The sequence below is a fragment of the Amia ocellicauda genome, chromosome 5 (genome assembly GCF_036373705.1).
Source record: "Amia ocellicauda isolate fAmiCal2 chromosome 5, fAmiCal2.hap1, whole genome shotgun sequence".
Lineage (NCBI taxonomy): Eukaryota > Metazoa > Chordata > Actinopteri > Amiiformes > Amiidae > Amia > Amia ocellicauda.
The window spans coordinates 16,718,403-16,743,476 of record NC_089854.1 but is presented as its reverse complement, the minus strand read 5'-3'; the positions used below and the strand labels follow the sequence as shown (position 1 = coordinate 16,743,476).

General features: G+C 40.8%; 1 protein-coding gene across 1 annotated transcript; it reads left to right on the top strand.

Moving 5' to 3' along the window:
- The first annotated feature begins 9,412 nt into the window (after positions 1–9,412).
- c5ar1 (complement C5a receptor 1) lies at positions 9,413–13,788 on the top strand. The gene is made up of 2 exons (XM_066704004.1): positions 9,413–9,504; positions 10,535–13,788. Exon 2 carries the CDS (start codon positions 10,548–10,550, stop codon positions 11,616–11,618), a length of 1,071 nt encoding a protein of 356 aa, XP_066560101.1. The 5' UTR covers positions 9,413–9,504; positions 10,535–10,547; the 3' UTR covers positions 11,619–13,788.
- The last annotated feature ends 11,286 nt before the right edge of the window (positions 13,789–25,074 follow it).

Sequence of the window (25,074 nt, the reverse complement as noted above, 5' to 3'; positions counted from 1 at the left end):
TCCTACAGCAAGATGATGACGCTAAACATGGGATGAACTGGACAGAAGGGTGAAAGAAACCTACAAGCGCAACACATTTGTGGGAATTTCTGCAACAGTGTTGGGAAGAACTTTACGAACAATATTTGATTTCCATTGTAAAAAGAATACATGGAGACATTAAACTGCGTACATTTCAATAAAAAAATGAAAAATGGAGGTGTTCTAAAACTTTTGACCGGTAGTGTACTAATACACGGAACTGCTTACTTTCATCGGAGTAGCTTTTAAGCACTGTTATAAGGGTCGTTTTACCACACAGATTAAGTTTCTTGAACTTTCTAAATCTAGTTTCCACATTGTCCTGTTGTCACTGTTGATTGATGAGGTTAGTGGGGTAGATGTCCTCAACTGCTATCAAGATGTTAAATATCTGTTAAATCCCCTTGTAATGGTCTCTGTTCTTGACTGTCAGTGTAGGATGTTCCTCCAAGAGTAGCAATCAATTTGGGTCCAGAGCAGTAATGGCTTTTTATGTGTGAAGACTCTGTATAGGATGTTGAAGAAAATGTTTTGTGATAATTATATAATGTTTTATATTAATACTAGCATTAGAAGTAGTTTGTATACAGACTGAGCAGATTAGATTTAGCAGGACAAGTAAAGGGTCAACAAGGTTGGTTTGTTAGAAACTCCTGTCAGTAATGAAAGATCACACAGTGCCGAAATAGCCTACAGATGTCTGCTGAGAATTTGTTTATGGCTTAATCGTTTCTCCAGAATTGTTTCTGTTAAAGAACGATTGACACTAGGTAAATGACGACTGTGGGATCGCATCATCCTAGTGCACATCAAAGACGGACATCTGCTTTGTATCCATCACCTCTTCACGGGAGGACAGATCGTAAACGGACCTGGACCTATATCTTCTGATTGGATGAACGGCCATAAGATGTTACGTCATTTTTCCTATAAAGCTGCACTCATGTTTGTAAACATTAAGTCTCACTGAAGGAATTATTCCTGACGTGGGGCTTCCGAGCCGCTTGATTAAAGTTCTATTTGCTTTGTCTCCGCGACTTCTCCACTTATTTCCGAGACGGTTCTACAACTTGGCGTCACGAACGAGGATCTGAACTTGCCTCCACTCCTGGGACCAAAATATGGGTGAGTAGCTTTAAAAATGACCACCCTGTATATTTAGATTTGATCTCGGGATTGTGTGAGGCTCTCAGATTGTAATTTAATGAGAACCTGTGGAGAGGCAGAGGTAAAACAAATAGAAAGGTTGACTGTACAGCGGAGGTTCACAGTAGGGTGAACTCCAGGTAAGACAGATCTGCGGGGAGAGATACCAAGGCAACCTAAAGGTATGACGAGGCCTGCTGAGCTCCAAGTTAAGCAAGGAAACCCTTGTACACTAGGGCCAGAGTTAGTGGCAGTCAATAACCAGACGGAACCCGAGGTACATAAAGTCCAGCGATATAGCCCCATCGTTGGCAAAGATAGGATTGGCATAATGGCGTTAAAATACGTGTCTGTATGTGAATTCCTACAAGTTTAAAATGTTAAACTTAAAATGGTAAGGTAAAAAGGCAAGATAAAAAACTGACAAAGTTTCTATAATTCTTTGTCTGAATAATAAGAATTTAGAGAAGAAATTGATCATAATAGATCAAGAAAACCCCAAAGTAGTGTAATTCAAAGATTATTTTACATCTGATTTTTAATAATAACAATATAATAAATAAATAAATGCTAAGGGTTGTTTGAGACACTGCAGGGTCAACAAAACACGCCACTAATCTAATATCTGAATTATCTTTGGATTTCAATCTGTATGTGCTTTGTGTGTTTATGTATATATATATATATATATATATATATATATATATATATATATAAACATAATAGTCTGAAGGTTATGTAAGGTAAATGTCTGTTTTGTATGCTTTGTATTTTTAATATTGTGCATAGTCCAGAATAAGACTGAGAAGGGAAGTAACCAATAATTTCAGAATTATATTTACAATTACGCAGTTATTGATGTTTTAACAACAGATTAATGAGGATTTAGACATCTAACTGTATACAGAGTGCATAAAGCATCAAAAATAAGAAATGAATAATGCATTCTATTATAAGAATAATGTTAAAGTAATACAAAATATACACTAAATACATAGATTAATAATACTAATAAAGTAAATAAATAGTAATTATGTCCTCTAAGACTCAGAAGAACAAGAATTTGTTTGTTAAAAATCATATTATGGACAAATTCTGTAAAGTCAAATTAAAGGAAAACTGAAGGCTGGAATCCACAGGAGCAGCACTCTGGTGCAGCCCTGACTGACAGCTTGATGTAAAATCCATAGCAGGAGAATGTAAACAGTATAGTGACATATTATAGTCTTATTTTAGAAAATATTTGGTTATTGGTGCATAGCATAAAATACCTGAAATAAAAGTTAAAATTAGACCTTGGATTTAAGATGAGTGAATTAGTCAAAGTGTAAGAATTGTAAGGATACTATAGAAATATAAATTATGAGCATTGAATAAGTGAGCTAAAATTAGTATTGCATAATTTTGAAGGAGAAAATAAAACATAAAAATACTATTAGAATGAGTTTTACGAACCAGAAATAAAAAAATTAAATGTTGAAAATTGAATTAGAGCTAATTTTTGAAATGGGAATCTTAGGAAACAGTGAAATTTGGTGAAGATATGAATACATAGATAACCAGATACTCCAGGAAATTAAAGGTGTGGTCATTTGGTAGCTGTGAGTTCCACAATGAAGAGTTTTTGAAATCCCCAGATATAAGATCCCTAAATACAAAGGTGTAGGTAAGAAATTAACTATTGATCAGTTCAATCTGGGAACAGTTCTTCTGAACATGTACCGGTGTAGATTGGACTTCAATAGGAGGAAGTGACACAATAAAGACATATATGAGCCGTGCAGGCAGACAGTCTTAGTGCCCACGCAGGCTCTTCATTGGGGAAATCATTGACTGAACACATTTTTAGAAAATTTGATTTCCTGGGTATCTGGGAATCATTATTGAAATCAATTAAAATGCTTATTTTCTAAAAATATATTTTATTAGGAAAATATCTGAATTTATTAACTCAAATAATGGAGCGAAATATGTGTATAAATAGTAATAATACATGTCAATAAATATAACTTGAATTGTCTAGTAAGAAATTAGGAAAAGGAGAAAGAACAGCTGTTAGGATACAGAGTGATGTTTTCAGAGGGTCTGAGCGATGTTGATGAAGGTTTGAGGACGTTGACAAGGGGTTTAAGAGTTGATGAGGCTTGGGAAGCTGTAAAAAGGGAGTTTGGTATGTGTGAAAGAAATGTGCTGCCACTTTCAGCACAAGAGTTTTGATGGCGATTTAATGGAATATGAGGGAAAATAAGGAAGTTACTTAAGGTATAACTTAATGTAAAAGAAATAAATCATTGAATGAGATATAGTTTAAAATCTAAAGTCATGAAACTGTATGGAAATAGTGCTTTCCCAAACAGAAATACCCTATTAATCAGGAAGGGATTCACCCCCCCCCCAAACAAACAAAAAAAAAAAGGAGGGGGGAGTTTGGGGCAGTGAAAGTGCCAGCTCCCCACTGAGAGAGATAAGAGAGCTGCCTTGTAACTAAATACAGATGTACTACTACAAACCAAGCAACATTGTCAACTGACAGTAATGTCCTGGGAAATCAAGAATAGTTACATTACTAATGCTAATAATACTGATGTTGATACAGATGAATAGAAAAATAACTACTATTATCTGTCTTCACAGGAACCAGCAACAATGAATTTCCCTCACATTTAGTCCACAGGTTCCCTACTCACATGCCATGACACATCAGTGCATAGTCTCCCCTCTCACACTGGCCTCCGCTCTTAGTGCTGCGGCCCATAATCCGTCCTCATGGCCACTGATGCCAGTGTGTGAGGACGGACAGGAGGGAGGGGGATGGTGGAAACATACGATGTTTACCATAATATTGTGAAAGTGATAAACTAACTAACTCTGCTGATTCCAATTGACAAACAGGAGGGTGGCGATGTCCAGGAATAGACAGACAGATTATTAACAATGCATTTCTGATTGATTTCAGGTGCTGAAAATAACATAAAATTATCTTTCAGGAAAAGTTGGAGAAAGGCCTGAAGAAACAATATGGAAATAGATTGGAAAGAAACATGAATAGTCATACAACTCCAACCTCTTTTAAATCTAAGCGCAATTGAAGGATACAGAGTCTGGTGGGACTATGGGCATTTCATGAACTATCCTTTCCATAGTTTAATAGAGTGACTACTAGATTGAAAGAATTGTGCTGTTTGGATGTGTGACTGAAGTGTGAAATGATATGTGATGTTTCAAAGTGATGTAAGTGGATACACACTGAATAATGCTACTAAGGTGTATTGTATTATTATATATGGGAATTGAGTGAAAAACTAGTTCTAAAAATTGTATGTGATAACAAAGCCAATGCTTTGAAATGAACGAATAATACATATTTGCTCTAGTTAAAAAAAAAAAAAAAGGTTTTATTGCATAAGTCTATTGGGTGATAGAATTGGCTTTAGAGCAGTGCCAATTTGGTTCTAACTTTTGGGAAATATAATGATAATGTTTATGCAAAGATGTGTACAGCAGTCATTACAAGGTTTAGTAGAAATAGGATGGAATTATACAAGGAATTATATAATCTATTCTTAAAGATGAAGGTTTATTCGAAGTAAATTTATATATGGAGACAATGAATGTCCATTAATGGGTAAAATACAAATCAAGACACTGGCAATGTTGGAAGGAAATATTAAATAAATAAATAATAATAATGAAAATAGGAATAACAGGAGTTGTTCCTAATGAAACTATGGAAATAATTTCAAATGATGGTTCATTTATAAAGAATGAATTGAGAAAAAGATTAATAACAGCCATCATTTACCTAACAACTATTAACTATGTTGTTGAAAGAGCTGCTGTAATAATTATTAAAATTGTCTCAGATATTTAAGTCAGATAAAAGGAAAGAGATAAGCACATTGTTTTGAAAGTTTAACAGCTCCACACAAAAGAGTATTTACACTAGGAAGTAAAGTTGATTCAGTAACACAGGAGATATGATGCTGCTGACAACAGCTGAGTGCTGTACTGAAATAATCTGTGATAAATTGGGATCAAGATTATTATTATGAATTGTCCCTTTACTGGAAACCTCATAGATTGTGTGAATGTCAACTACTGTCCATGTGATAGAGATGCCTTTTATAAGGAGGATCTCTGATGTTGTGCGAACCACACATTGTGTCTTCAGATGACCGATTTATTGCACATGGCAGATATGCACATTATGAATCGTGTCCTGAAGGAACTGATGTCTGACTCGTAGTGGCAGAGGTGCATATGGAGAAGACGCTGGTGTTCTCCTTGAGACACAGTAGGCCGAGGGCGCGGCTTTAAAGACAGCCTCACGGCATCTTGAACAGACCGATGTTGAGGTCCACAACGCTGAAGTGATGCTTGACTTAATGGAGAAATAAGTTAAAATACTGAAATTAAAGGTTGTCCAGATTATAGGAATCTGCAATACATTGTGAAAACAGCTCAAATGACATCCGCAGTAGCATATCTTGTATTGGTAGTTAATTTATAATGTACTTTTGGTGGAGATGTCAAATTACTCAAATGAATAGAATAAGAGTCATGAAGTAAGAACAAGTCCATTGCCCTTCTCTTGAGATGTATGGAATGTACAATGTTTATAAATTAAAATGCAACAGAAATATATGTGAATAACTGAATTTGTAAAAATAACATAAGTTTTGTATTCCTTTAGAAGCAAAACAATGTATGTATTATGTAACTGGGGATTGACCTTTATGACCTGGGGCAAGATGAAATATAATTTGAGATACACAGTAAAGCTCCAGGAAATTGTAGGTGGCCACTGCAATTTCCATAAGAGAGCTCAATATTCATTAAGGTATAGTTATGATATAACCAGGCAAAGAAAAAGACATTCCTATCCCCTGATTATTTGAATACCTCACCATACATACATACACACCTCGTAGGTGGCAGGTTGGGATGGATGGAACCTGAAAACGCAGCACTATACCACCTGCCCCTCAGGAGGAAGAAATTATTGTAACTGACAAACACGATTATTTTGGCTTCTATTCGCTTCGCTCTATTGCCAAAAAGGAGGGAATGAAGACTCTGTATAGGATGTTGAAGAAAATGTTTTGTGATAATTATATAATGTTTTATATTAATACTAGCATTAGAAGTAGTTTGTATACAGACTGAGCAGATTAGATTTAGCAGGACAAGTAAAGGGTCAACAAGGTTGGTTTGTTAGAAACTCCTGTCAGTAATGAAAGATCACACAGTGCCGAAATAGCCTACAGATGTCTGCTGAGAATTTGTTTATGGCTTAATCGTTTCTCCAGAATTGTTTCTGTTAAAGAACGATTGACACTAGGTAAATGACGACTGTGGGATCGCATCATCCTAGTGCACATCAAAGACGGACATCTGCTTTGGATCCATCACCTCTTCACGGGAGGACAGATCGTAAACGGACCTGGACCTATATCTTCTGATTGGATGAACGGCCATAAGATGTTACGTCATTTTTCCTATAAAGCTGCACTCATGTTTGTAAACATTAAGTCTCACTGAAGGAATTATTCCTGACGTGGGGCTTCCGAGCCGCTTGATTAAAGTTCTATTTGCTTTGTCTCCGCGACTTCTCCACTTATTTCCGAGACGGTTCTACAATGTGTTTATAACATGCCGGCTTAAATTGTTCACCATATTCTTAATGGATCTGAAAAAGCATTTTCTTTGCTGCTAATGCAAAAACATTCTCCAAATGGGTATACATAATTTTTTTTTGGGATCAGACACTGCAGCCACTCTTATTTGCTTCTCATTTAAAACGTAAAATATTGAATCTACACCACTGGTTGGCAACCTGCGGCCCAAAGTGCATCCACTTGGGCCCACAGCCACCCACCTCCAACCCTCAAATAATTATATAAAATAACAGTAAAGTATTATATATATGACAACAACTTATTTTGTATCAATGTGTGACTGCTTTAATACATTGTTGATGTGTATTTATTGCATTAGATTGCTAGTTTTTAATTAAAATGTAGCATTTGTGTCTTGTAATTGTGAAAGGGGTCTTGCAGAGGGGTGACATGGTGGCTAGTTCTGCTGCCTTATAGCTCTGGGGTCCTGGGTTCAAGTCCTGGCTTGTGGGTGCCTGTCTGTGTGGAGCTTGTGTGTTCTCCTTGTGTCTGCATGGGTTTTCTCAGGACATTCCAGTTTCCTCCCACTGTCCCAAGACATGTTGGTTAGGTTGATTGGTCTCTCTAAATTGCTGTGTGTGTGTTGCCCAGCAATGGACTGGTGTCCTGTCCTGGGTGTATTCCTTGTGCCCTCTGGCTTCCTTGCAACCCTCACCAGGATGAGTGGTTTTGAAGATGGAAGGATGGGGTCTTGTGGCCCACACAGTTATTTGACACCTGGACTTGCCGCTGATTAAATTAGGTTGCTCACCACTGTTCTACATCCTCCTAATTACTTCTGTTGGTGTAAACAAACCAACATCTAACTTTGTAAAGCTTTGTAAAGGAGCAGGACAGTGTGTTGGTGGGGGCTCAAGCACACTAGTTTTAAGATGACAACTTCCACATAAAACTGAGATGTGATGGACATGATCGTGATCAGAATTGAACCTATTCTAAATCCGCATTGTAAGCGCTGCACAAACTTGGTCATTTTGCAATCAGGATAGTTTAAAAATAAAATTGTTTTTTTAAGGAGGTGAAAAAAACGGAACTGTTATTCCAGATTTCACAACCAACTCTGAGCACTTTTTGCAGATCCAGCAGCACTGCTCTAAGGGGGAGGGACTGGGAGGTCTGTGAGTTGTATTAGGTGGATGATCTTTCCAAACATGTAGCTGTAATGCCCACATCACATGCCTGGGATGTGGCGTCATCATTTTACTTGCAACCATGATTGGTAAACAAATTTCAACCGCACTTCTCTAGCAACAGAATGTTTGCCAGCCCCCACCCCCTCTCTCTCAGTAGCAATCAGAATGTAGTTCAAAATAAATTATGTACAGTGAGGGAAAAAAGTATTTGATCCCCTGCTGATTTTGTACGTTTGCCCAATGACAAATAAATGATCAGTCTATAATTTTAATGGTAGGTGTATTTTAACAGTGAGAGACAGAATAACAACAAAACAATCCAGAAAAATGCATTTCAAAAAAGTTATACATTGATTTGCATGTTAATGAGGGAAATAAGTATTTGACCCCTTCGACTTAGTACTTGGTGGCAAAACCCTTGTTGGCAATCACAGAGGTCAGACGTTTCTTGTAGTTGGCCACCAGGTTTGCACACATCTCAGGAGGGATTTTGTCCCACTCCTCTTTGCAGATCCTCTCCAAGTCATTAAGGTTTCGAGGCTGACGTTTGGCAACTCGAACCTTCAGGTCCCTCCACAGATTTTCTATGGGATTAAGGTCTGGAGACTGGCTAGGCCACTCCAGGACCTTAATGTGCTTCTTCTTGAGCCACTCCTTTGTTGCCTTGGCTGTGTGTTTTGGGTCATTGTCATGCTGGAATACCATCCACGACCCATTTTCAATGCCCTGGCTGAGGGAAGGAGGTTCTCTCAAATCAATTTATAACTTTTTTGAAATGTGTTTTTTCTGGATTTTTTGTTGTTATTCTGTCTCTCACTGTTAAAATACACCTACCATTAAAATTATAGACTGATCATTTCTTTGTCAGTGGGCAAACGTACAAAATCAGCAGGGGATCAAATACTTTTTTCCCTCACTGTATACAGAATAAAAACAATACAGAGGTCAAGCCCCAGCTTTCTTGAGTGTCAGTCGTCAATATTTCTTCTCTGGACAGTTGGATGGTTATATGTATTGTATATTAAAAATCTTTATTATAAAATATCAACAGTGAGCAATACTATCAATATTCTATCGATATACTCGTGTTGTTATTTATTTACAGTTTTGTTCAGTTGGCATAAGGGCAGGTAGCAATAAAATACAGTAATAACTCATCTATGTAATGTAGTATAATCATTTAATCATATAATCATTTTAAACATATTCCTTTTGCCTGCCAGAATACGGTAGTTAATCACTTAAGTTTTGACCAAAATATCACAACACGTGCCTGTGCAATTAAGTGTAGAGGTATTGTTTAATCAAATTATATCATCATGGCACCAGCTAAAAGGAAGCATCAAGCTGTCCGATAGTTCAAACAACACTGAGGAAATAAGTGCAATAAGTGAAATAAGGAAATAAGTGACGCGGTTTTGCAATTGCTAAATGCTGAAATAAGACGGGTCACTTTTCACAGACACAGCCGCTGCTTAAATGAACTGCAGACACTGACTGCTCCACTGCACTCCAGCCTATAGAAGGTAAGTCAGATTTAATACTACTACTACTACTACTACTAATAATAATAATAATCATAATAATAATAATAATGAGGATTTTCAGCTTAAAAAGCACTGTTTGCAGTCCACCGATTACCAAGATTTTGCAGGTCTGTGCTAGAATTAAGATATAGCAATCTGTGAGGTATGTAGCATAATCATAACGGCACTTGGATCAGTGGGGGTTTCAGTCTGATTGTGTCTTCCTATCTACCTTTGTGTGACAGGACTTGGGTAACCAATCTAAGAAAAAATAGTTTTAAAATGCATTTGAAAACCCATTGTGATCCATTGAAACACAGAAGTCTTTGGATCCAAAGTCTCTCTGAATAGTCACTAATTTGCTGTATTGGCATCTTAGGTTGACATCCATCCCCTAATTATAAATCGTCCCGTTTGCCTGCGCTGCACCTGATATTCAATTTTGAGCTATGACACTCATGCAGGAAGCTCATTGCCCTATTTTGACTTTTTTTAGAAGGCAAATAGGAAAGTTACAGATCACGCTTTCGGTGTGGCAAGAGCAGATGATTTCAGTTGTAACATGTTGCGCCAGCACTAAAATAAATTATAAAACATAATTACTTAGAGGAAATTAGAGGTATGGGAGTGACATATAGGGTGGTCATCTGGTTCCGTGATTACAGTGCTCTTTGTAACAAGATGCATGTTTAGTGTTGCCCTAATCTGAAAGAAATTAACGCATGATAAATTATAAATCTTATCAAATTGATGTGGTTGTGTAATTAACATCTAAGCATCAAAATAAAAAATGTCGTTCTATGTGTTCGAATGCACTTCTGAAAACAAAACTCAATGGGTACAGGAACAATCGGCCTGATGGTTTCTAACTGATCTGGGGACTCATGCTGGCAGACACGGATCCCTTCCCTACTGTGGTCACAGTTGACAAGTCAGTCGGCTCGATTAGATTCTGAGCTAATGGATCAAGCGGGACTGTTCAGAGTGAGGCGTCCCTTAACCCCTTCACCATGCCCTTGTACCTTTTCAGAGTCTTACTGAAGATGGACAAATACGATGACGACTACAATGGATTGGACTACAATGGACCGGACTACAACGGATCGGACTACAATATCACCGACTGGTTTTACAAAACCCCTTCAGGCGTGGGCAAGGAGCAGCTGGCGGGCATTCTGGCGTACAGCCTGGTCTTCCTGCTGGGAGTGCCAGGCAACCTGCTGGTCATCTGGATCGCGGGTTTCCGTATGAAGCGCTCCGTCAACACCTTGTGGTTCCTCAACCTGGCGCTGGCAGACCTGCTGTGTTGCTTGTCACTGCCCTTCCTCATCTCCCACCTGATAATGGACTACCATTGGCCCTACGGAGACCTGGGTTGCAAGCTGATCAACGTGCTGATCTTCCTCAACATGTTCTGCAGCGTCTTCCTCCTCGTCCTCATCAGCCTCGACCGCTGGGCACTGGTGAGCAAGCCAGTGTGGTGCCAGAACTGGAGGAGGCCGCAGAAGGCCAGGTGGGTGTGTGTGCTGGTCTGGGTGCTGGCACTCCTCTTCTGTAGTCCTATGTTCTCTTATATGAAAGAGAAGCGAGACCCCGTGAGCAATAAGTTGCTTTGCCAGCCAAATTATACCCACGACCACTTTGCCCTGATGTTAATCCTGTTCCGCTTCCTGTTCGGCTTCCTGACCCCCTTCATAATCATCATGTACTGTCACGCGGTGGTCTATAGGCGGGCCAGCACAGGCCGGGTCGGCACAGGCCAGGCCAAATCCCGCAAGACGCGGCAGGTGATCTGCGCCGTGGTGCTGGGCTTTTTCTTCTGCTGGCTCCCCTACCACATCCTGGGCTTCATCCTGCTCCTCACCCCGTCCAGCTCCCACCACATGCACCAGATCCGCATTGCCGATGTGTTCGCGCTGTGCCTGGCCTACTTCAACAGCTGCCTCAACCCCGTGCTTTACGTTTGCGTGGGCCGCAGCTTCAAGGACAGCCTGCGCAAGTCCCTCAAGAGCGTGCTGGAGAACTTCATGTCCGAGGACGCCCCCAACCAGTCCATCTGCACCCGTACCACCAGCAGGACCATGTCGGAAAAGCCCCAGCATAGCATGTGCTGAAGAGGCAGGGGGCAGGAGGCGGCGGCTGTTAGCTTGGGCCAGGCCGCAGCTGACTTCAAAAACACTACGCATCTCCAGGCCACATCTCAAGCCTGCTTGAGTCATCGTTGATCCGAGAAGCGTCCCACCTGCTAGCTCGCCAAAATATCTCGGCAAGCATCAAACCTGATTCAGAACAGCATCAACTACAAAGTGTGCTTTATTCGCTACTTATAGAACAAAGTCTGGGGTCTGGTAACTGCACCCACAGATTGTGCTTTTTGTGTTTTTCTCTATTATATGCATGCTTCAGATGCTGTTATTGTAGACGAGCCTCAGTGCTTACTGTCAAGTGATACAGTGCAGTGAAGACTAACTTTCTACTTTGTTATTCTTATTCCGAACAGGTTAATGTCTTCAGAGTATTTGCTTTTTAGATATATATATATATATATATAATTTTAGGGTTTATAAAAGGTTTTGGCAAAGGAATGTTTCCTGCAGTTATGAAGTTGTGTTTCATGTTGATAGTGTATTTTTGTATTTTCTTTTAATTCCATTTACACCCACACTTGACTTGTATTTACAAACTGAAAGTACAAGTACTGAAATGGTTGTATGATTAAAATGGTGCCATGACATGTATGTATGACATCCCATTACTGAGGTCATAATATTGTTTTTAAAAGTAGCTGTGAAAAAGTTAATGCAATGAAATGAATGCTGAAATGACCAGTGATTGATGTAAGTGGGATGCTCAGAGGGACAAATTCTGTGCGATGCTGTGTCCACTTCATTGTATGTCCCTTCCAAGTCTTTTCACACATCGAGATCCGTCTTTGTGAAGCTGAGATTTGAAGTGAGCTCACTTGTGTGAATTTTATAACCTAAAATGGCTGTGTTTCTCCCTGTGTCCCTGTGTTAGTATGGGACCATGAAAAGAGGAACTGAACACGCGAAGTGTGGTTTATCCATCTGTGGTGTGGCAACTTGTCACAACTGATAAGATTACAGGTATTTTAATTTGTAAGTAACGTGCACTTCATTAAGAAGAGCCACTTCTATTGTATAATTTGTCATTATTGTATTACTGTTATTACTACTACTACAACACCTATTATTATTATTATTACAATTATTTTTTTTAATATCACCATCATCTGTCCTCTCACAGCTTATCCCTGTAAGGTGTCTCCAATAAGTATTTGTAAATCCATTGTCAAACCCATATCAGAGACACGGATTATTATAAGTCTGACCTCCCCTTTATGAAGTGTCAAAGTATAATGTTTCCCAGGTTGTTTCCCATGTGTCCTAATGTACTGGCCAGATTCTCAAGTCTACTACTAAGGTGGAGAATTCAGTATGTTGTTAAATCGTTCCCCATATGGGAACAAATAAGCTGTGCCAGTATGCCAACGTCTTGAATATGGGAGGTTATTCATCTCACATTCATCTGATTTAAGGTGCACTAGCACAACTCCGCCACAAGGGGGAACACTTATCACAGGGAAATAGCAGCAGGAGCCGGAGCCGCACTGGAACAGAGGAATTGAGTTTCTGTCAGTTACATAACCTTCTTAGCAGAGTTAGTCTCTCCTTGTTTTTGTAATATTTAGTTTAATCTGAAGACCGTGGTTCCATAATCAAAAATCTTCTGGTTTACATCCCACCCAAAGTATCAGTTACTCAGCAGAGCCGTTTTTGTCTTGATCAGCGAAGTGTAGCCTGACTTGAAACTGTAACGACGACCCAAATACGAGTAGTTTAATACAACAGAATTACAATAACGTCACGACAGGTCCACAACATAATGACAAAAACAATTATTATTATGATGATGATGATGATGATGATGATGATGATGATGATTATTATTACAGAAGGTAATCATCTTCCGGATTTTAATATTTTATTTGGGGCAGCGAGAAATTCTATTAGGCTTGACTTGAAGCACAAAAAATACTCGACGCCAGCACAGTTGTTACAAAACTTGTATTAAATACTGCAGTGTAAACCAATCTGTTAAAAGTGCTTCATTTACAGCTTTGTGTATTTCATTTTGTCGGTAACTTTCAAACCCGGTGCGAAGGTGTGCAGCGGGGAGCCGCACGTCCGATCCAGTCAGCTGGCCTTGGCCCGCAATACGCATGACACGCATTGCCTGTTAATAAAGCACGTATTAAAAACACTCCTTGAATTACTATTTGAAAATCATAACACATTTTTTTTGTATTATTCTGATTTTGGAAGCTGGTGATAAAAATAAGTGTAATAAGTACGTGTCTGTTGACGCAGAGCCCATGTTCCGACTGTAAAGCTTTAATGGCAAATAATGTTTTATATTAAACTAAAACTATTATTTTGCCAGACCTTTTGGGATCACGGAACTGTTGGCTGTGGCAGATTGCAGGGAACCTGCGTCCCATATTGCACCCGGAATAACAACCGGGTTGCGCAGAGGGACACACGTGTGTGCTATTTTATTTAGATCATCAGAACATCAGAGAGTGTCCAACCGAGAGGAGCCATTCGCCCCATCGTGCTCGTTTGGTGTCCATTAATAACTGAGTGATCCAAGGATCCTATCCAGTCTGATTTTAAATGCTCCCAAATTGTCTCTTCACCCACATCGCTGGGGAGTTTGTTCAGATTGTGACTCTCTGTGTGAAGAAGTGTCTCCTGTTTTCCGTTTTGAATGCCTTGAAGCCCAATTTCCATTTGTGTCCCCGGGTGCGTGTGTCCCTGCTGATCTGGAAAAGCTCCTCTGGTTTGATGTGGTCGATGCCCTTCATGATTTTGAAGACTTGGATCAAGTCCCCACATAGTCTCCTCTGTTCCAGGGTGAAAAGGTTCAGGTCCTCAGTCTCTCAGTAGGACTTTCCCTTCAGACCTGGAATAAGTCTGGTTGCTCTCCTCTGAACTGCCTCTAGAGCAGCGATATCTTTCTAGTACTGATCCCTGTGGATCTCCACTCCAGTTAGAAGAGACTCCTCTAATCGACACCCTCTGTTTCCTATACATCAGCCAGTTCATAATCCATCTACTTGCATTACCCTGAATGCCTACAGCTTCCAGGAGGGGTGTTGCCAAAACATCTTCTTCGTCATGACATTATCCTTCAAGAATAGACTATGGGCATAAATATCTTAATAAATATCTAATAATCTCTCTTTAAAATAACAACCATTGCAATGATAACTAAACATAGACAAAACAACCTATGTTTCTGTGAAGACATTTGCATTTTCAATTCAATATTCAACTAGTTACCATTGTCTAACCTCTGCTAGACCCAGCTGAACAAACATGCAGAAACATCACCGCTGCGTTTCTTACGCAATACAGTGTCATTTTACATTTCCTGAATCTTTGACAGTTTTTTTTTTTTAATTTGTTTTTAAGGTTACTAGATCTCACAGTGATAAAATAAGGAAGATATGGTTTAGGCGAGAATAACAACAACAACAACAACAAAAGTTGTTAAAACATTTCTTTGCAGAGCACAAACAGACGACATGCAAATAGGCTGACATTAAATTAAAGATTAGTGTCTGACTGCCTAAGCATTCTTTTCTCTTCAATTATAATGAGGAGAAATTGATAACTTGAATCATTTTATTCAGAATGAGGACGTTTGCTCCATGTAACCGCGTTTCTCAGAGTAACGTTAGCATAGCTACCTGCAATTGTACAGAAGAGTATTGCTGCCCCCGAAAAAGAAAAAGAAATACAAGCCAACCCTCAATTCAAACACTGTTCATTACGTTGCATTATTATGAACCTGTCCTGATTTCAAATATGTACTCACTCCTTAGCCTATTAGCTTAATTGTCAAAGAGTGCCGAACAATATGTTATAAGTGCTGTAAAACAATTAACGACAAACAATAAATCAATCAACGCCACTCGGGAAAACGAACATTATTTATAAGTAGCTTCGGCAATAGTGACTGCATTAGATAATGGTTGTATTGTTTTCATCATTGCGTTTTGAACTGAAGAAATTTGTAGCCATGCCACACTGTGATGCTAATAAGCCATTCTCAGTATAGGGACCTTTAAATCTGGTTTAACCTATACCCCTGTGTACTTTAAATCTGGCCCTGCAAATAATGTAGCGTAAAACAATTGATTTGTAATCAGTATTAAAAGCGCAGACCATCTGCCTGGTGTTTTTGGTCCCCAAGAGGCCCGTATACTGCACCACGCTCCGGTGCTGTGGATCCAACCAGATTTCCTTTTCCCTTTTCCTAGCATCTAATCAATGCCTGCCTGCAAGTCATAGCCCTTCTAATTTCTTCTAATTTTTCTCTTTTTCAAAACTACTGAAGCAGATCACATCCTTTTAAGTGGTTTGGAGCGCACAGAGAAATTTACCATGAAATTAATCCAGATTGCCTTTCAAACCTGCACTACAGGGTGAGGTTTGAGGTTGCAGTTGAGATTTTAGTATTATTGATATGTGTTTTTTTATTTTATGTTCTGACTACTGTGCATGTGTCTGTCTTGGCCACTGTGTTTTAAGTATAGACTAATGGATACATGTTCCCAGTCTGCGCCTTTTATTTTGCATATCTGATTCTACGTGCTACAGTCATTTGTATAACCCAGTGCATGTACAAAGCACCATTTATGACTGCTATCTCTCAGTGCTCTGTACAGTTACGAAAATACAAAAGGTCTAGAAGAATGAAATGGAACAAAAAATACAAGAGAACTGCAGCAGAAACCAAGCAGACAAACATTTAATGTCTGATTATAAGCCACAGTAAGTTTTAGAAGCACTCACTGTATCGGAGAGCAAGCTAAATTAAATGAAATCTCTACCAAATCTACACTTGTAAATTATAAACCCAGTATCTGATGGCAGCTGTTTGTTTGCCAGAGGTTTCTTGCTGTGAATTAATGGAAACCACAGCAATTACAGTCTCAGGGTCGTGATTCACAGCTGGAGCTTGACTGGACGTTTCCAATGTAATCCAAGCGCCTGAGAGTAAACCGAGAGACTGCGGCCTCTCTCACAGGTCAGCGTGTCGTCATTGAAATGCACAACTTGTCTGGCTGCAAAGTTGCAAGCCTGTTTTTGAGTCTCATGGCACAGGCATAATCAGGGCCAGTTCTAATCTACTGGATCGTTTCCTTGACCACATTGTAAGCAGACCAACATTTAACTCGAGTCCAGAAGGTGAAACTAAGCCTGGCATTATATGAGAGAGAGAGAGATTGGAAACTAGACAAAATAACCATAGCACAGAACCTGAGAGAGAGAGACAGACAGAATCTAGCAGCAGGTTTAAGAGGACATAAGTCTGAGACAAACCGAAGAAGCGTCCTCAGGGCACAGAACCAATTCATCCCTGAATTTAGTGAATCAAAGCCTAGTAAACGCTGGTGACCTAAATGGTTTACTGGGTCACTAAAGCAAAAATATCAGCTCCAAGTATTTAGTAGAACATGTAAAGAGGACGATATCAGACCACATCCACAAAGAAAAAACTAATACTTTACAGAAGCTGAGCAAGAGAAATCCAATTTCCATAGGGGCTTAAACTAATACAGTGTCACCCTCCTTCATTGTAGCAATGCTGTATTTTACTCAGGTGATCATGTAGGCAGAAACAAATGAGTCTGCTTTCAAGTTAAAGAAAGTCCCTTCATTTATGTTAAAGACTCTAGCAGTGCTTAAAGCATGAAATTGCCAGGGCTTTGCTGGTAACTTCCCAGTCATGCTCCAGGCAGTGAGGGACACCATTCAGAGACCATGAACTACTAGTATTTCTCAACCCAGTAATTACAGAGAGCAATCAGGCCCACTTCTGTTACATGTCAGGTTATGGAAACATGAATAGGAAGTGTCTGGGTGTTGTAGCAGTGCTTTGAGAGACTGTGGATTTCCCCAAAGTTAGATCTTGTTGCATTTCTTTGAACAAGTAACTGTGGCTATGGATAACAGTAGTTGAGGGCATTCAATTATAGATTTAGATTTCCCAGAAGGCTTTTGAGATGATATATTTAGATGTCCATACAGCATTTAATGTAGTTCTAGGTAGAAGCTAGCGGCTCTCAGATTGAATATGGTTAGGAATCCATTGTAGTGGACATACAGGGCCGCAGAGCTGAGACAGAGAGTGATGTGGGGAATGACTGAGTTTTGGTATAGGTCAGTGTAGGACAGGGGTGTCGGTCTCCATCACTTGAGGTCTTCACTTACTTCAGTGAGTCCAGTTATCATTTGGCAGAAAATGGCATAGCATGCTAAGCACGTGAAAGCATATGATTTGATAAACTTAGATTTTCAAAAAGCTTTTGATAAGGTTCCACACCAAAGACTGATCCTCAGATTGGAAGCTGTAGGCATTCAGGGTAATGTAAGTAGATGGATTATGAACTGGTTGATATATAGGAAACAGAGGGTGTCGATTAGAGGAGTCGCTTCTAACTGGAGTGGAGTTCCACAGGGATCAGTACTAGGGCCTGTGCTTTTTCTAATCTATATTAAAAAATAAAATAAAATAAATAAATACATAAATAAATAATAATAATGATCTGGACTCTGGGATAGTTAGCATACTTGTCAAATTTGCACATGATACTAAAATAGGTGGCTCAGCAGATACAATCTCGGCAGCACAGGCTATTCAGAGGGACTTAGATAATATTCAGTTGTGGGCCGACACCTGGCAGATGAAATTCAGTGTGGACAAGTGCAAGGTATTACATGCAGGGAACAAAAATGTCCACTATAATTACACAGCAAATGGAGGAATAGAACTAGATGAAGTAACGCATGAGAAAGACCTAGGAGTCTATGTGGACTCCTCACTTTCTCCATCCAAACAATGTGGGGAAGCAATAAAAAAGGCAAACAGGATGTTAGGGTATATTGTCAAAAGTGTAGAATTGAGAACAAGGGCAGTGATGTTCAGACTGTACAATGCACTAGTTAGAGCTCATCTGGATACTGTGTACAGTTCTGGGCTCCACACTTCAAGAAAGATATTGCTGCTCCAGAGGCAGTTCAGAGGAGAGCAACCAGACTTATTCCAGGTCTGAAGGGAATGTCCTACTGAGAGACTGAGGAACTGAACCTTTTCACCCTGGAACAGAGGAGACTACGTGGGGACTTGATCCAAGTCTTCAAAATCATGAAAGGCATCGACCACATCAAACCAGAGGAGCTTTTCCAGATCAGCAGGGACACACGCACCCGGGGACACAAATGGAAATTGAGCTTCAAGGCATTCAAGACAGAAAACAGGAGACACTTCTTCACACAGAGAGACAAACTCCCCAGCGATGTAGTAGAAGCTGAAAATTTAGGAACATTTAAAAATAGACTGGATAGGATTCTTGGATCACCTAGTTATTAATGGACACCAAACGAGCACGATGGGTCGAATGGCCTCCTCTCGTTTGTAAACTTTATTATTTTCTTATGTTCTTATGCTATTTTTGATTGAAGATGGAGAAATATTCAAATCATTCCATTTGTCAGATGATCAACCCAGTCCAGTCATCGGGAGCCTTGGGCCCTCCTGGAATTGAGCTCAAGAGCCCAACTGCTGAAGAATCATATGCAGTCTAGGAAAGGGGAGATGTCAAGGGCAGAAGAGTCAGGGTGGGGGGGAAAGCAAAAGCCGCTGAAGGAAAGCTAGCGTGCCCACGAGTAGCTGTTTTTATTCTCCCTCCCGGCACGGCGCTGGAGCCGGAGAGCCAACCGCACTGATGTGTGCTAGCGGAACGGAAGGGGAGCTCCATTAAGAAGGATGGCTGGTCCCTGTAAGTGCTCCATCACGTCAGAGCCTGTAGCAATCTGGCAAATTGCCTTTTCATTACTGCCTGCTGTTTGTTCAACCTGCTAGCAGTCCTCTCCACTCCGAGACACCCAGTGGGGAAGATAAACAATAACCCACTCGCACCCCCACCCCCCACCGTCTCCACATCGCCACCTTTCTACTATTAGAGCACTTGTCAGTCACCACATCCTGCAGGGAGAATGCCTCCCAGCAGCCCCACAGTCACTCCTGCCCTATTGTGATAGCGCTGGCTTAGCATCACCCAGCAGCAGCTCGAGGGGCGTCGTCACGTTGTGCAGGGATAAGCTGGGGTGAACAGCTTGGAAAAGAGCAGAGTGGCTCCCAGAAGCATCTCACACACAAGAGGTGGCAGAATGTGTACAGGCCACAATGCAGCATGAACTGATGTGGGCATCCATCAGAAACCACAGCTTACCCCTTCCACTGTGTTGTGTGAAAGGTGTCTTTTATTGTATAAGAGATGTTATCCTGTGCAGTTTGGGCGAGCACTTCGTGATCTGCTTTGTGATTGGCTGGCTGTGATTGTTTCTCCTATGTGATTTATACATATAAGTAACTACCAAGCCTTCGAGCGAACGCTCTGCATCCCTGTTCCTGCAGAGCCCGAGTCCTGTTCATTTGATAGGGTTAATGAAATTGCACGTTTCTAAAGACTGAGAACACATTTTAGATATTGATCAATTAACCAAGCGCAGGCATATATTCGACAAATTGTTCCCGAGGACAAAGGGGCATTCAGGCCTTTCCTTCGAAATGATCACTGAAAGGATTTAATTGCCATAAGCAAAGAGGTGAGAATGAAGCATAAATTGATCGATTTGAGGGTGATTTCTACAACCTGCTGGACTGCTTCTCTCTAAGACGTGTTGCAGAGCCCATCATACCTGTACATATTTATTCTCCCTCTGGCTCTGCCTTATCCTGCTCCTGCACTTTGTAACCATAGTGATTTTTTTTTTCTTTAGATTTTTTTTTCTCATCAGTGGAGAAATGTTTACTTTAGTGCAGCGTTTTTTTTTTTTAATCTTTCTCTCTTTTCTGTGTGTCTGTATCACAGTCATGCTTGGATACACGTTACAGCCTATTATAAATGTCACCATATCTCAATCTGTGGGTGGACAGAACTGTCTGGGCTGAAAAGTCCAGTGATATATTCCTGACTCGAATCATGTCTTTTTCATTGGCCGGCTGTAAGCAGCAGTCCCGTGGGCAGGATCGGAGGTGGGTGGGGGGTGGTTGTGGTGTCGTTGATTCCTCAAACGGCTTGGGCTTCAGAGAACCCTGAGGTCAGCTGAGAGTCTACGGGCCTGCAGTGTTTTCGGTGAGCGCTGAAATGTGTCCTGAGTTGGGTGCCCACTGTTTTGGAGCACAACATAAACTCACCTGTCCTGTCTATGTCGAGAGGCAATTGGCAGTTCCTACATGGATTGTGGATATTTTTATTATTAATATTATTGTTATTATTATTATTAAATTGGCACCTTTCTGATTGCCTTAAAATTCAACAAGCAACTGTACACACAGCCATGTTGTTATGGCACAGACAGTAATGTGAGTGGTATAGCAAAGAAACAAACAGAATTAAAATGATACAAGTGTTTCTGAACTATAAGTAGTCTAGATCTTAGCTGGATTGCGATTTCTTGATTTTACTTTGTGCACGACTATTACTATCTATTACTCTAGGACTCTTTATAAAGCACTTTAAGATGGTTTGCCTCATTACAAGACATCTACAGGTACTATATTGCACTCTACTCACTGTGCATAGTATGGAGTACCAGCCATGAACTGACAGTGAACTCTCCCACACTGTCTGACAATGACCAACCAAGTGCCAGCGCCCAGCAGCCACACCGGGACTTACGCATAGGCAGCGGACTGTGGAAAGTGACCAGGCCCCGTTCTTTCCCTTTAACTGGGAGAGGTTTTTTCCCCCAGCTGGTACATAATCTCCAGATGTCTTCTCAGCCCACTTAATAACAGCTAAGGCAACCTGGCCATACAATTCTAAATATAAAAACACTCCATAGCAACGGAGCTGAAGAAATTAGGAGAGAGAGCGTGGGGAGGGAGGGAGAGGCAGAGAGAGAGAAAGAAACGAAGAGCAAAGACAGAACGAGAAGTGAATATCTGGTGCATTGCGAGTGAAAATCCTGTCTGGGGCCCCTGCTGTACACTGCATGCACGCCTTATAGAAGTCCCAAAGACTTCTATGTCCCGTTTTTTTAAAGAAACCTTGTTAAAACATTGTGCCATTTTTCTCTCCTTGTTTATCATCTTATTTCAAATGAGCCTCAGTTATTGGAATAGTTTACATGACGAAGACAGGGCAAGATTAACACAGAATATTAAGTGTGTCTTTATGTGAAGAGTAGTGGATGTGGGCAACCAATTTCTTCACAGAACCTTGCAACCCCTGGACAGTTCATCTCAGTGAGGCCGTTGGATCAATAAGCACCTAGCAACAGAGAGAGGGAGAGAGACAGAGAGAGATAGACAATTCGTGTATATATATAAACCTTATCCTTATGGGAAAGCGGAGAATCGTACAGAGCAGGAATTAGGGGTAGAGAAACGACACAAGTGGGAAGTGCTATGAAGGGCTTATTGAAATTGATTTCAATCATATATAGTGTGTCAGGTCGAAGTCAGCGGAGAGTTAGGGAAAAGGATGTTGGGGGAATTCCCTGAAGAGGCATTTTGTGGCTAATGGGATTGAGTGCGGATCTGCCGGAGGAACTGTTGGGGAGCGATCAATAGCCATCCATCTAGGGGGGTCGCCATTGACAGCTGGGGGCTGAGCAGAGTAGGGTGGGAAACCGTGATTTATGGAGAGTGTCAAGACTTCAGATTTACGGCGCAAGCATGGGCGCCTGTGTTATACAGATAGACGAAAGCTGCCTCAGATCATAACACCATCGACCCCCCCCCCATTAGTGACATGAGTACTGCTCCTACAATTCCCGATGCTGTTTCTTCTGCTACTGCTATGTCTGTTATAGCACTAGAGCGAGGGGGATTGATCCTGGACTTAAGTGTAAGTTCGCCAGACCCCCTCCCCCACCCAAGTGCCGTATTTTCCCCACAGCCCTGCTGGAATTCCATTTCAGACTGCTTTGAAGATGGAAAAGGCTTTTCAGTGTGTAATATTTCTGTCCACTGGTCAGCACGGGAGCTGGGTTGCTTCTGAGCATGAACAGCGAAAGCAGTGCATAGAGAGAAAACCCAAAGCAGCTATGCAGAGCATGCAGCCCATACAGATGCCATGTTTATCGCAGAGTTCTGAGGCTGATATCTTGACAAGGGAATGTGCCCTCTCCCCCTCATATCCTCCATGACAGGCTTTCACAGATCTATAGCCCCAGTGAATTGAAATCCTCTTTATAGGCAAAGAAATCACACAGGCCAGCTGAGACAGAGCTGCTACGGTTTCAGCTTTGAGGAAATAAATTATATATATATATATATATATATATACACACAGTGAGGGAAAAAAGTATTTGATCCCCTGTTGATTTTGTACGTTTGCCCACTGACAAAGAAATGATCAGTCTATAATTTTAATGGTAGGTGTATTTTAACAGTGAGAGACAGAATAACAACAAACAAATCCAGAAAAATGCATTTCAAAAAAGTTATACATTGATTTGCATGTTAATGAGGGAAATAAGTATTTGACCCCTTCGACTTAGTACTTGGTGGCAAAACCCTTGTTGGCAATCACAGAGGTCAGACGTTTCTTGTAGTTGGCCACCAGGTTTGCACACATCTCAGGAGGGATTTTGTCCCACTCCTCTTTGCAGATCCTCTCCAAGTCATTAAGGTTTCGAGGCTGACATTTGGCAACTCGAACCTTCAGCTCCCTCCACAGATTTTCTATGGGATTAAGGTCTGGAGACTGGCTAGGCCACTCCAGGACCTTAATGTGCTTCTTCTTGAGCCACTCCTTTGTTGCCTTGGCTGTGTGTTTTGGGTCATTGTCATGCTGGAATACCCATCCACGACCCATTTTCAACGCCCTGGCTGAGGGAAGGAGGTTCTCACCCAAGATTTGACAGTACATGGCCCCGTCCATCGTCCCTTTGATGCGGTGCAGTTGTCCTGTCCCCTTAGCAGAAAAACACCCCCAAAGCATAATGTTTCCACCTCCATGTTTGACGGTGGGGATGGTGTTCTTGGGGTCATTCATCCTCCTCCAAACACGGCGAGTTGAGTTGATGCCAAAGAGCTCAATTTTGGTCTCATCTGACCACAACACTTTCACCTAGTTCTCCTCTGAATCATTCAGATGTTCATTGGCAAACTTCAGATGGGCCTGTACATGTGCTTTCTTGAGCAGGGGGGCCTTGCGGGCGCTGCAGGATTTCAGTCCTTCACGGCGTAGTGTGTTACCAATTGTTTTCTTGGTGACTATGGTCCCAGCTGCCTTGAGATCATTAACAAGATCCTCCCGTGTAGTTCTGGGCTGATTCCTCACCTTTCTCATGATCATTGAAACTCCACGAGGTGAGATCTTGCATGGAGCCCCAGACCGAGGGAGACTGACAGTTATTTTGTGTTTCTTCCATTTGCAAATAATCACACCAACTGTTGTCACCTTCTCACCAAGCTGCTTGGCGATGGTCTTGTAGCCCATTCCAGCCTTGTGTAGGTCTACAATCTTGTCCCTGACATCCTTGGACAGCTCTTTGGTCTTAGCCATGGTGGAGAGTTTGGAATCTGATTGTTTGATTCCTTCTGTGGACAGGTGTCTTTTATACAGGTAACGAGCTGAGATTAGGAGCACTCCCTTTAAGAGAGTGCTCCTAATCTCAGCTCGTTACCTGTATAAAAGACACCTGGGAGCCAGAAATCTTGCTTATTGATAGTGGATCAAATACTTATTAACATGCAAATCAATTTATAACTTTTTTGAAATGCGTTTTTCTGGATTTTTTTGTTGTTATTCTGTCTCTCACTGTTAAAATACACCTACCATTAAAATTATAGACTGATCATTTCTTTGTCAGTGGGCAAACGTACAAAATCAGCAGGGGATCAAATACTTTTTCCCCTCACTGTATATATATATTTGTACTGCACACACACACACACACACACATATATATATATATGAATAAATGTGATTCTGTTCAAAATTCCTCTGTGCCACCTTCATTGACCCAAAATGCTATAAACTGCCTTACCAGTCTCACTTTTATTACTCATATGCTTACCAGACACCCTTATCCAGGGTGACTTACAATTGTTACAATATATCACTTTTTTTTTTACCCATTTATACAGCTGGGTACCTACTGGAGCAAGTAAAGTACCTTGCTCAAGGGTGCAACAGCAGTTTTCAAACCTGGAATTGAACCCACAGTCCTCCACTTCACAGTCCAGAGCCCTGACCACTATTCCACACTACTTCCCATCTAGTTTTGAGCTGTGTCTATCTCTGGGGGGGAATTCCTGTATCCCTTGTGTGCAAGTGGTTGTGTGTGTAATCAGGAGGACCATTCACACCACTCTGGGGGAACACAAGGTCACACAGACTGTGGCTTTAGTTCACTTCCAGGCAGAGTAGGTCTGTCTATGGGGATGAGGTCAGGATACTGAGTAGCCTGTGAAATTCCCTCAATGCAATGCCGTTGTACTGCATGGTGCATTACT